The 12378-nt window shown below is 31.5% G+C and overlaps 1 protein-coding gene across 2 annotated transcripts in view; it reads left to right on the forward strand.

Annotated features, from left to right (window-relative positions):
• Nucleotides 1–340: 340 nt before the first annotated feature.
• LOC147067490 (trehalase-like) overlaps nt 341–12378 on the forward strand; it is a 39796-nt gene continuing 27758 nt past the window's right edge. For both annotated transcript variants that reach the window (XM_085953863.1, XM_085953864.1), the window contains exon 1: nt 341–711. In XM_085953863.1, the coding sequence (XP_085809989.1) occupies nt 467–711 (245 nt within the window). In that variant the 5' untranslated portion in view covers nt 341–466. The remainder of the gene's footprint in view (nt 712–12378) is intronic.

Genomic DNA, 12378 nt, shown 5'->3' on the forward strand with positions numbered 1-12378 from the left:
GTACATATTATATAGTATTTTATTTATAAAATCGTGAAAAAAAAATATTTATTACACCAGTGATTGAATTAAATTTGCGCTTTGTAAAGGTCGCTTATTATTTTATTTGTATTAAAAATACAAATGAAGTGCCAATATCATTGTGTTTTATACTACAGGAAAATTGCAAATTTGTATTAAAATACGTGTTTAAAAATATTAAGTGCGATTTCCAAATATTAAAATATGGATCTGTGATTTAATATCTAATAATAGCTAACTTTCTTTGTATTATACATATATCTATCAAGTTTATTCCTTTAAAAAGTTGTAATATTTTTGTCTAAAAAGTACAAAATTTACCACGGAAAAAATACTAAACCTGTGTCGTTATAAATGTTTATTTTTTTTAAATCTTAATTGTAGTGCTATAATATAATGTTAAAAATAATAGTACAAAAAAATATATATTTATCAATATAATAAAATGTACACTATGGAAAGCGAGAGTGAACAGTTTCATCAATATGGTCACACCGAAAATTTGAATTTCCCGCCTTCTAAACGGAGAAATAGTTCCATTGACCGTGTGAGTTTTCCATTGCAACGGAAGTCGCAATTCTTTCCTAGATTCATGGCGCCATGGATGTCTGCAAGTCTGATGGTACTGGCGGGAACGCTGGCGCAGGTCGTCGCCGAAGACAGAAGCCAATTACCTCCTACATGTGACAGGTAAATTCATATAGTATATTGATGTATGATATAATAATAATAAATGTAATTTTAGAAAAAACAGAATTTTGAAAAATTTCAGACACATAATTTCCAACACGTATTGGAAAAAAAGATGAACTGAGAATTTCAAGTACCGCTGTTTAAACGTAAATATAAGAAGTAATTCGCATTAAGCGTAGACGGATCGATAGCTTAGAGGCCAAAGCACTCACCCGGAAAGTGAAAGACGTGAGTTCGATTATTACTCTGTCCAACTTTTTTTCTAGATTTTTTCTAATACTTATGTATGTTTCTGAGGTATTTTGGTTTTTCAAAATTGTGTTTTGTACGTAATAAAGAATCTAAAGAATCTAACATTAGGCATATTCAGTATTGAATAAAAAAATAATAATATGTATTTTTATTATATTGCTTAGCTGGAACAAAAAGGCCTAGTTTTGGACATTATTATTTTTAGAATAAAGCCGCGTTGACACGGTCCTAGTACCATCCAAGTACACTTGGATCGAGTGCCATCCAAGTGACAGCTTCATACTAGGTATTTATTCCTATCCATGTGCACTCGTATGTGACATCTTCATACTAAATTATTATTCCTATCCAAGCTACTTGGACCGCGCCCTACTCATCCAAGTTAACTTGGATAGGAATAAATAGTATGGAGCTGTCACTTGGATGAGACATCTTCATACTAATTATTCCTATCCAAGTCTACTTGGATCGTACTTGGACGTGTCATAAAAACTTAAACAGTTTTTTCGGTACTTTTTTATAATATGTTAAGATATTTCGACACTTTTTGAAGTGCTTGATATGCTATATGATTCAATGCGGTGTTTTTTTTTTTTTTTAATCTATTTATTAATTAAGGTCACAATCACAGAACAATATGATGTGATGGACTATAACATAACGTTATAAGATATAAACTAAATGATTAAGTGATGGTCACAATAACAGGCGGAAACAGAATGCTTAAGGCTATACCTCAGCTGAGGCATGGTCTAAAAAGATCGTGACTAGGCGATGCGCGGATTGCGGGTCGCAGGTCGCGGGTGCAAATGACGCAAGCCGAACGAAATATAATTTGTCATAAAAGTTCAACATGCGTCCTTTTTATGTTATGTTTATTATTATATTCATAATAATAATAGTATATTCATTGACATGTTTTCTTTTTTAAGTAGGTACATACGTAAAGTTTTTTAGTTATCTTTACACGATTTAAGAATATTTTCATAAGACGCCATGACAAAACGAATCGACGTGCAGACACCTCGACTATCGCTCTCCGAATGGCAACCGTAAATAGAGTTACTTATGAAAAATAGTATACAGTGGAGAGATCGATATTAAAAACAATTACATTGGCAATATAAGAAAAAATACGATTAGCAAAACAGTTGTCCAGTTATAATAAATAAATGTAAGTTAGAGCAACTTAATTTGAGGTGTTGCTTTTTATACATAGTATTATTTTTCTTCGCTTAGAATAATATTTAAATTTTCTTTCCCAATACTTATTGTTAACACTTTTCACAATAATCCAATAATTTTAACACTTACGTGCGAATATTTATTGCCCTGTAAATGCCATTCATATGATATTATGATGTTTATTTGATGCGTTGCCAAAACTAAAAACTTAATTACCTACCTACATACTTATCTAACGTCTTGATTTATATCTGAAATTTCATGACGTACGTTTTTCGGTATTTTATGTCGTCATAGGTACGTAAAAAAAAACATCACTAAAATATGTTTTTAATGCAGTTTCCTCCTCAGTTCCATCCTATTAGGATCGGACATAGTCGGAAGAAAATAGGCCTTACTTATACTAAAATATCTGTAAGAATATCATTTGGTCTATTTTTATTTTCATGAATGAAAATGGATTTCACAGCAAATAAACCAACGCATATTGACATTGAGTTGCCAAAACATATTTTTAAAAACCTGACGGCTTCAGACTAACTGTCACCGTAATAATAGCACGTAGTTGTACCTACCTTTCAAAAATATTCTTTATAAGCAGCGCTCGAAATGGCAAATTTTTCAAACCGGAGCGTTAAATATTTTTCCGAAAATACTAAAATAGTTATTTTACCTTTACGTGTGTTACCTAGATTTTTTTATTATATTATAGTCTCTGAAATTAATTTTTCCACGAGACGGAGCAATAATTTTGGAGATTTCATGAACCGGAACAGCGTTCCGGTGCGCTCCGGTTCATTTCGAGCCCTGTAATTGAGAAATAATTCTTATAGTGATGACACATAATAAAATCTATATATACCAAAATCAGTAACTAATAAGAGCTTACAATTAGTATGTGTCTATGTTTTTAACATTGGGATCTTATAAAGAGGCAACCCTAGCATCGACGGCATTACGTGTACTAGATAAATTAGCCAATGTGCTGAAGTGGGCTTCAGCTGTGCCAATCTACTGCAAAAAAATCCAAAAGGGTAGTATTTGTGACCAAGAGAATTTGGCTCATGGAGAATTAATCGCAGTTGAAAAACAAAGTCCGTTATCTTATATTTTAATTCCAAGATTATTCGTTGCATTATTTAGAGATTCTAAAATTATAGAAAATATAAGTATCAAACGCTATTTACTATGAAACACAAAGTGATATAATGTTCAAATACTGTAGTAATTAGTAGTAGTTCAAATACAAGTACTGTGTTATTGACCCAAAGCAAAAATCCAATGGGTGGGATGATTGCTTCAACCATTTATCTTGAAAAAGACTGTTAATATAATTACTATCTACTATCTAGTTCTAAAACATTTTTGGCATAAGATCATTTTCGGCCAAATACGAAAACACCTGTCACTGTTGGCCGTCTACTAGAAAATCTTACACGAGGTATATGTTATAAATAGTAAAAATGAGCTATGACACGTAAAATAATAATATGTATATCAAAAGTCGCACTAATATATAGATATCTGCCTGTTCCAAGTAGGTATACCGGAAAGAAATACGTTATCGTCAAAACCAACTACCTATTTGAAATCAGACTCGTAATTGTTTAGTTTTGCTATTGGAAAAACCATTATTCGAACAGTAACAACGTGAAGTTAGATTCTCACTTGGTCGGCCATTTTCTAGGATTTTTCTAGTAAGTGTTTGCTTTTCATAAAATATGTTTTTACAATAAAAATAATTTAATACTCTTAAATCTTGTGCGCATTCGGTATCAAATAACAATCTAATATTTTTTTTACTTATAGTGGCACGATTTTGAGACCCCTATGATAAAAAAATATTAATAGAATTTTAATTTTCCAAATAAATCCATGCGTTTGAACGGTTTATTATTTTTATTTTGTATAATTCGTACAAACATTGTTTAGTCTCATTTGATTAAATATATTCGCGAAAATTCACGTCCTCGGAATCTACTATGAAAGATGTTGGTACCTATATAATATTCGCAATTTCTGCCTTATCTTGCTGTCTGTTATGTTAGCAACGGATGATCTGCCTACTCCCACGGGACATCACCAGTGGCGCGTTTCTTTGACGCAAATGGCGCAACCGATTCGTCATAAAATTTAAAAGGGGCCTCCGAAGATTTAAAAATTATATTTCAACACACATCTTAATTGCTATATATATATATATATATATACACATAAAAAAATAAAAAATGAGAAAGAAAATACAAAATAATTGAAAAGTTTATTTATCATTTTTAGCTAAATCTCTAAAATGTTGTGTAAAATTTGTTACAGGCGTTCGCAGCAAATCTGTCAATTAATGCTCGTTTGTTAGCCGTGAACGATGTTTTGATTTTACAAACTTCATAGAGGAGTATAACGATTCACAACTGTATGTTGTACCGAAAATGGAAAATAAGAAAAATAAATAAAAAAAATAATAATGGCAAGCAGGTTTTTTTTTAAATTAGGATATTTGAATTCTGGCACAAGTTTCCAAAATTCAATTATGGTATTTGACTTGTGCTGCATTCATATACGCGCATCTTGTCGCTTACAACATTTCGAAAGGAAGAAAAATACAATTATATAAGGGAAAGAAAATACATAAGTATATTTTTATCAAGAGATTAAATTATCTAGTTATGACTGCTTACATAGATTCGGTAATTCCTAGCAAATCACAAGTAATAGGGTTAGCGTTTTTTTTTATTTTTTTTTTTAAGGAAACAAACAGTTACATATTGATTGCAAAAATTAAAATTATAATAATGAAAAGTTATTGCAACCAGCAAAGTTTCCATATATACATATAATATAGTTAAGCCTAACAAGATAGAGATTAAGAATAACATAAATATAAAGAAATTACATAAGAAAATTACATGAGAAAAATGAGGAAGAATAATGAATAATTAAATTATATACAAAAAAAGTAACATAAAAATATATATATATATATCTATTTATACAATATTTTGGATATAGCGCGTTTAAATGAAACAGGTGAATTATTAAATGGATCAACGATGGAGAAATACATATTATAATTTAGACAAGAGCGCCAAATAAAAGAGTTTTGTGCATAATTAGAAACGTTACGACTGCTATGGTACAAAGTTTGGTTTCGCGTAAATCTCGATGGACAATGGAAACCCACCCTTTCGAGTAGGTTTGGCGAATCAACAAAACCATTGATAATTTTAAAAAGAAAATATTCATCAGATATAGAACGTCGACTTTCCAAAGATGGTACCATAAAAGTTGCAGTGGTCGAAATAGAATTAGACAAATCATAACAGTAAGCTTTAAAATTGACGTACTTATGAAATCGCTTTTGTACCGCTTTGAGCCGATTTATGTATGTAACGTACTGTGGATTCCACACGACAGAAGCAAACTCAACTATGGATCTAAAATTTGATAAGTAAAGTACCTTCGGAACATCAGGTGATCTGAATGGTTTAGAGATCCGAAGAATAAAACCTAGTAATTTTAATGCTTTATTGATAGTTTCATTGATATTTGCGTTAAAATTCATCTTATTATCCATTATGACACCCAGGTCACGTATTTTTGAGCTGCATTTCAAGGGTTAGACTCCTAGTTTGTATGCTGTGTTGATGGGGTTCATACTTCTGGAAAATGTTATTGACGAGAATTTGTTGACGTTTAGATAAAGGTGATTCAATTGACAGTATCTATACATTCTATCTAAGTAAGATTGTAATTCAATACAATCACCGACTGAAGAGATATTTTTATATATTTTTGTGTCATCTGCATAGATGGAAAATTGTGAGTTAAGAAAACAGGTGCTCATATTATTAATATATAAGATGAATAATAAGGGGCCAAGGTGGGACCCCTGCGGTACTCCAGATGGAATGTGTATAAAACTGGAAACGAATCCTTTAATTGCAACAGCTTGCGACCGATTTGAGATGTATGAAGAAATCCAACGAAATAAATCACCGTGAATCCCCAGGGCCCAGAGTTTTTCAAGTAAAATACAGTGATTGATTTTATCGAAAGCTTTAGAAAAGTCCGTGTATATAGCGTCCACTTGTGTTTTACTACCCATAGAATTAAGTATGAAATCAGTGAACTCGAGTAGGTTAGTTTCTACAGAGCGTCTCCTGAAAAAACCATGTTGATTTGGTGTGATGAAGTTACGTAAAGCTGCAAAAATATGGTCGGAAATGATCTTTTCTAACAATTTTCCGAAAATAGGAAGCTTGGATATCGGCCTGTAATTAGTAATGACGCTTTTGTCCCCACTCTTAAATATTGGAGTAATTAATGCTTTCTTCCATACATTAGGAAAACATCCGCTTTTAACAGAAATGTTAAATAAAATTGATAATGGGGAGGCCAATTCTTCTCCACAAGAAGCAATCAAAATGGGAGGAATACGATCAGAACCTGCGCCTTTATTTATGTCTATATTTTTAATGTATGAAAGAACTAATGACGGAGTGAATATTATTGAACTAATTATCATAGTGCTAACATCTTGCAAAACATGTGTTTGTAAGGATGACGGAATAAATACAGATTTAATATAGTCTTTGAATAAATTACATATAGATCTTCCATCTGAAACAATTTTTTCATCAAGGAGCATTTTTTCACCGGGAATATTGGACCCATTGGATTTGGATTTAACGAATGACCAAAAACATTTTGAGTTTCGCTTAATGGATTTTTCTGCCCGTAAAATGAAGTCTTCATAGCATTTTTTATTTTACGTCATTTTACGTTTTGCGAGAAACTAATGATGTGCGATCTTAATGTAGCGAGGTTAACTAATGATTACGCATTGAACGTTTTCTCTACTTATAAAACAAAAAGTGGTGAGTCTCTCAGTTATGGTTCAGTTATATTATTGTTATCGGTATTGAAAAAAGAAAACAAAGCAATAACGTTAACTATCGACAGTTTGGAAAAGCAGGTATAGTTCCTAGTATTAAATATCTTAATAGATTAAAAGAATCAACAGAACGTGCTATACAACAAGCAATTATATTGTACATGAATAATTTAAAATATACACCTGTCACAAATGTAAACTATACAATTGACACGCTCGTAGACGTGTCATTTACGGTTCTTCTAGCTTTAACAATTATTACAATTTAATTTAACAACTATTAACAATTACAATAAATTGGTTGTAATTGTTGCAATAAGTGGTATATTTGAACAGCACCTCTCTTGACTGTGATAAAATTTAGAGCGAGATACAGTTTTGAATGTCTAGACGGCTAACTTATTGTAACAATTATAATACCTCAATACAAATATGTAAAAAATACTATCACTTTAGCGTTCAATAGTCGCCTTATGAATAGAATAGACCCGCTGGTATTATTATGGACCATGCAGTAATAGACAAACTATTATAAAGATAATGTATAATTGAAGAATGTGTAGAATAGTTTCTTTCATTAAAACCAATGTCAAATGGCACACAATAATTCCTCGCTCAGTTCAAGCGGGACCCGAAACTGGACCATGCCCACGATCTTGGGGCAGTCACAGATTGAATCAGCAGTTTTAAACCGAAATGTCATCAACTGTTGTCATGTAACTAACACATTTTTACTTTTGTACAATGTTTTTGTGTGCTAGTCTGTCACTGCCGAGAGATGCAACAACGTAGCAATGTTATGAATCGAGAATGTCGTATTTCGTAACCTCTCGCGACTATTCTTGGCACGGAGTATTTTTAATCTCTTGAATGATTTGTCTTTCGCCCGTTACGCTCTATGAACTTTAAAGAACTTGATAGTAATCGTCATTGACTTTAATTTAACATTACATAATTATTATGAAGTATTTAACCGCCCACGTTAACTCAAATATTATGGCGTTCCGCTTTTTCAGTATGTACATATTAATTATTCAGGTATCTGGATCCAGGGGCATGGGTTTGTATAATGTTCTTATGTTCCTCCTCTCCATTCGCACCTAATATAGAGAATATTATATTCTACAAAAAAACGTTTATTACACGATAAACAATTCCCACGTTATTGGGAAATATCGCAAACGAAATGCCGATTTTATTGAATAGAAAAAAAATCGTAAAATCGCCCTAACGTCGGTCACTTTCTCTGTCACACTCACTTTGATTTTTTAACATAAACTAAAATATCATTAAAAAATAATAACATCAGCTTTAGAAGCAATTATCATTTTTTTCGCGAGTTAGTGTTTTAAAGCTTACTGTTATGATTTATCTAATTCTATTTCGACCACTGCAACTTTTATAGTACCATCTTTGGAAAGTCGACGTTCTATATCTGATAAATATTTTCTTTTTAAAGTTACGATATCAATGGTTTTGTTGACTCGCCAAACTTACTCGAAAGGGTGGGTTTCCATTGTCCATCAAGATTTACGCGAAACCAAACTTTGTACCATGTCAGTCGTAGCGATTCTAATTATGCACAAAACTCTTTTATTCGGCGTTCTTGTTTAAATTATAATATTATGTATTTCTCCACCGTTGATCCTTTTAATAATTCACCTATTTCATTTAAACGCGCTATCTCCAAAATTTGTATAAATAAATATAATATATACTTATATATATATTTTGTTACGTTACTTTTTTTTGTATATAATTTAATTATTCATTATTCTTCCTCATTTTTTCTCATGTAATTTTCTTATGTAATTTCATTATATTTATGTTATTCTTACTCTCTATCTTGTTAGGTTTAACTATATTATAATGTATACATGGAAACTTTGCTGGTTGCAATAACTTTTCATTATTATATTTTAAATTTTTGTAATCAATATGTAACTGTTTGTTTCCTTAATAAATAAAATTTAAAAAAATCTACTTTTTCTGTAAATGAATTTTCCCGTCCTTTGCAAAAAATTCTCGTTATTGATATTTTTCGTTGGTTTTAGAATCCGATCTGGATCTTGGCAGCCTCATGAATAGGATTCTTAACTGATTTTTCATATTGAAAAACAACCTTCGAATTTATCAGACCCGAAATTCGAACCCGAAACCACATTTTACCACTCGTTCCCCGTGCTACGCCGGGCGATTGTTCTTACTATTCATTATTTACGATTAGTGCAGTAACCATCAAGTAAACAATGAAACAGACGAAACGGCAAAATGTTCTGGAATTATAACATAACTTAGTTATTCTCAATTGGTCGTCAAAATAACGTTAAACGATCATTGATTCATATTATCCATTTTTACGATCGTCTGGGTTACTAAAAATACTGAAATACACTCAAAGATATTGAAAAAACCTTCATATATAGAGATGGAGCCTAAAATGTATGAGATTGAACCGAAAAAAGAACCACTGGAACAATAACTTATTTAAACGTCATTTTACAAATTATTAAAAATCTTTTACAGTCTTATTACTGAATGAAATAGTTGTAGGTATGTCCTTTAACCATGAATGTTATGATTGCGAAATCGATGAGTTTCGCTTGTCATGGCGTGTGAATACTACAATAGTTTATTATATTATACAATTTTATGCAGAATAAATATTCAATTATAGTATCTATGGATTTTATTGAAAGTAGCTTCTTAATTTATCAAGATTATTAATTGTCTTTGCAAATTTATTCGAGCATGGGCAGTTGCTTCGTTTATGTCAAGGTTTTTTTTTTAAATGTTATCCTAAAATTCAGCCCTGACAATCGGTAGGTTTTGAAGGGATCATTGTGGTGTTATGTGTGTTGCTTGTACAATAAATTTAATAATGTATGCACATTGAAAAATAGCGATGTAAACTGTGTGCACCGTTTTCAATCAGAATAATAACCATTCGCAATTGAAGAGATATTTAAGACAACTCGTATTCAAATGCACTCACAATAGATTCGATCGTGGTCTTCGTCTGATGCACAATTCAGTTATTTGATTTGTCAATAGAGTTATTTAATTTTATTAAATTGCGCGCATTAATTTTTTTACAATATTAGCTGAATATGGACCATAATGATTATGGTTCATATTCGGCTAATTCTCCTCACAAAGTGTAAGAAAAATATTACAAACATCCTTATTACTTGAATTCAAATACACAAGTCAAGTCAATACTGCCCTCTTAAAACAATTAATGAACAAACGTAGCATTTTTTTCTCAACAGTGGGTTAATATGGTAGGTATATTTTTTGTTTTGTTTCATATAGTTTTTCAATATCGCTTACCAAAAATAACAAAGAAATCATAAGTATTGGGCTCGTTTTCACGTTTATTTAAAAACCCATTTTAATCCGCAAAAGTAGCGATTGACAATGTCTAAATTTAAATTAAGAAATAAATGGTCCTAAGCGGAACATATGGGTCTGCACAGAGTGGTGGTTAACACACTTTTTACGACAAATGGTTATGTTCAATATATGCAATAAAGTAATGATGATGCACATCTGAATGAATGGCTGTTCGTTATTGTAGTCTGATTAAACCTTCCTGATTCCGAGCGATTGTGATCACGACTCGTCTTTCCGGCACACGCCGACCTCATTATAGGATTTACAATATCAATACGAGTAGGTACTTATTGCCATCTCATCTCGTATTCAATTATATTTATCTTATCTGTCTAGAATAGGAACTTACATACTGCTCATAATATTGACATAACATATCAGATTAATGAGTCCATAAACTTTACAGTTTACACAATATTACATGTAGAATGGTGTCAGATTTTTCTGGCAGTGTAGCAGTTGGTATAAGATATTTTCAAATAACACTAACACTGTTCCATGGTGATTTCATCTTGGCCGCAATGCTAGAAGAATCTGTCCTTCCTCTACCTAGCAACACGTTTATAATTTAAAACTTTATCAAACTGGAGCTGAGTTAGGATAGTTGTTGTTTTTTTATAATTTTAAAATATTCTTTACTTTGTTTGATCTTTGATAAACATGTGCTTGAAATCGCTGTTGGCAAAGTCCTTCTGGCGCAAGAGCGGTTTCACACGGAGGATTCACGTATCTGACTCGGTGTTGCCAACGTTTTTCTTGTTAGATCCATCATTTTTCAATAGGCGTCTAGTTTGAATAAAAATCGGTACAGTTCGGTTATGAGAAATACAGCGGAAAACACATTTTGAAAATACCCGATATACTGGATTATTTGTTAGTTTGGGTTAGTTTAGGTTAGGTTAGGTTGGGTTAGGTTAGATTAGGTTACTAATCTAAACTGTACCAAAAAATCATCTGGCGTATGGCATGAATTTTAGTATTTTTCGACACCGCAAACAGCTTATATCAGTTTCTCTTAATAAAAGTTAAAATATTTTACTAGATTTGCTTGCTAATCAACATGCTGGTCAATGTATTTTTAATATAAATTAAAAAAAATGCTTCATACAAAATTATGCCTAAACTTCTTACTTGCGTTATTTTATTAGTTAGTAAAACACTCTTCGATTCTTGGTCTTGTAAAAACAATGTTAATAATAATTATACATTTTTTTAATATGCTACTTTCTAGATACATTTTGAATTTTGAGAAAATGTTAAAAAAAATTGTAAATTATCAACACTGATTTTACATTAAAAGAAATGGAGCCTTACACACAGAGGTACTTAATCATGTTTAGTAAGAAAACTCAGTATCCGTTGTTATACGTCATATAGGACAGTATCAATGCCAAGTACAAGGTCGCACCATTTTCCGTGGTACACCGTCACTCCTGTCATAATAATATGATCTTTGACATGATAGTACTGCATGAATAACTCTAACAATGATCTTCACTATACAGGTATTTGAACCCGGAACATCGCGAATGAATGCCTGTACTCTGCCCTTATTAAATATTTTGTTTATTTATAGAATTAGTTTATACCGTATGAAACAAAAAAAAAAATCATATCAACTGGTGTCAGACGGAGATAAAGCTATGAATAATGTGCGTGCAATTTCCAATCGGCGATTAACCTTGTGTGGACCGGTTGGCTGTTATAAATCAGACGACCAGTCTCGTGTCAACTTATTGCTACCGTTTTAAATGCTTACGTTGCATCTACCTTAGTTGAGGAAGCGATTTTTAAATTATTAAGTACTACTTGATGTTTTATGTAGTGTCTTTTAGAGTTTAGTTTGCAGTAAATATGCAATAAAATTTACCCAGTGACATCCCTAGACAAAATGCCGCCCCTAGGCAGCGTCAAAATAAAGCCCCATTTTTTTTTATACT

The sequence above is a fragment of the Rhyacophila brunnea genome, unplaced genomic scaffold, assembly GCF_057557595.1.
Source record: "Rhyacophila brunnea isolate RB1 unplaced genomic scaffold, BYU_Rbru_1.0 scaffold_4, whole genome shotgun sequence".
Taxonomy (NCBI): domain Eukaryota; kingdom Metazoa; phylum Arthropoda; class Insecta; order Trichoptera; family Rhyacophilidae; genus Rhyacophila; species Rhyacophila brunnea.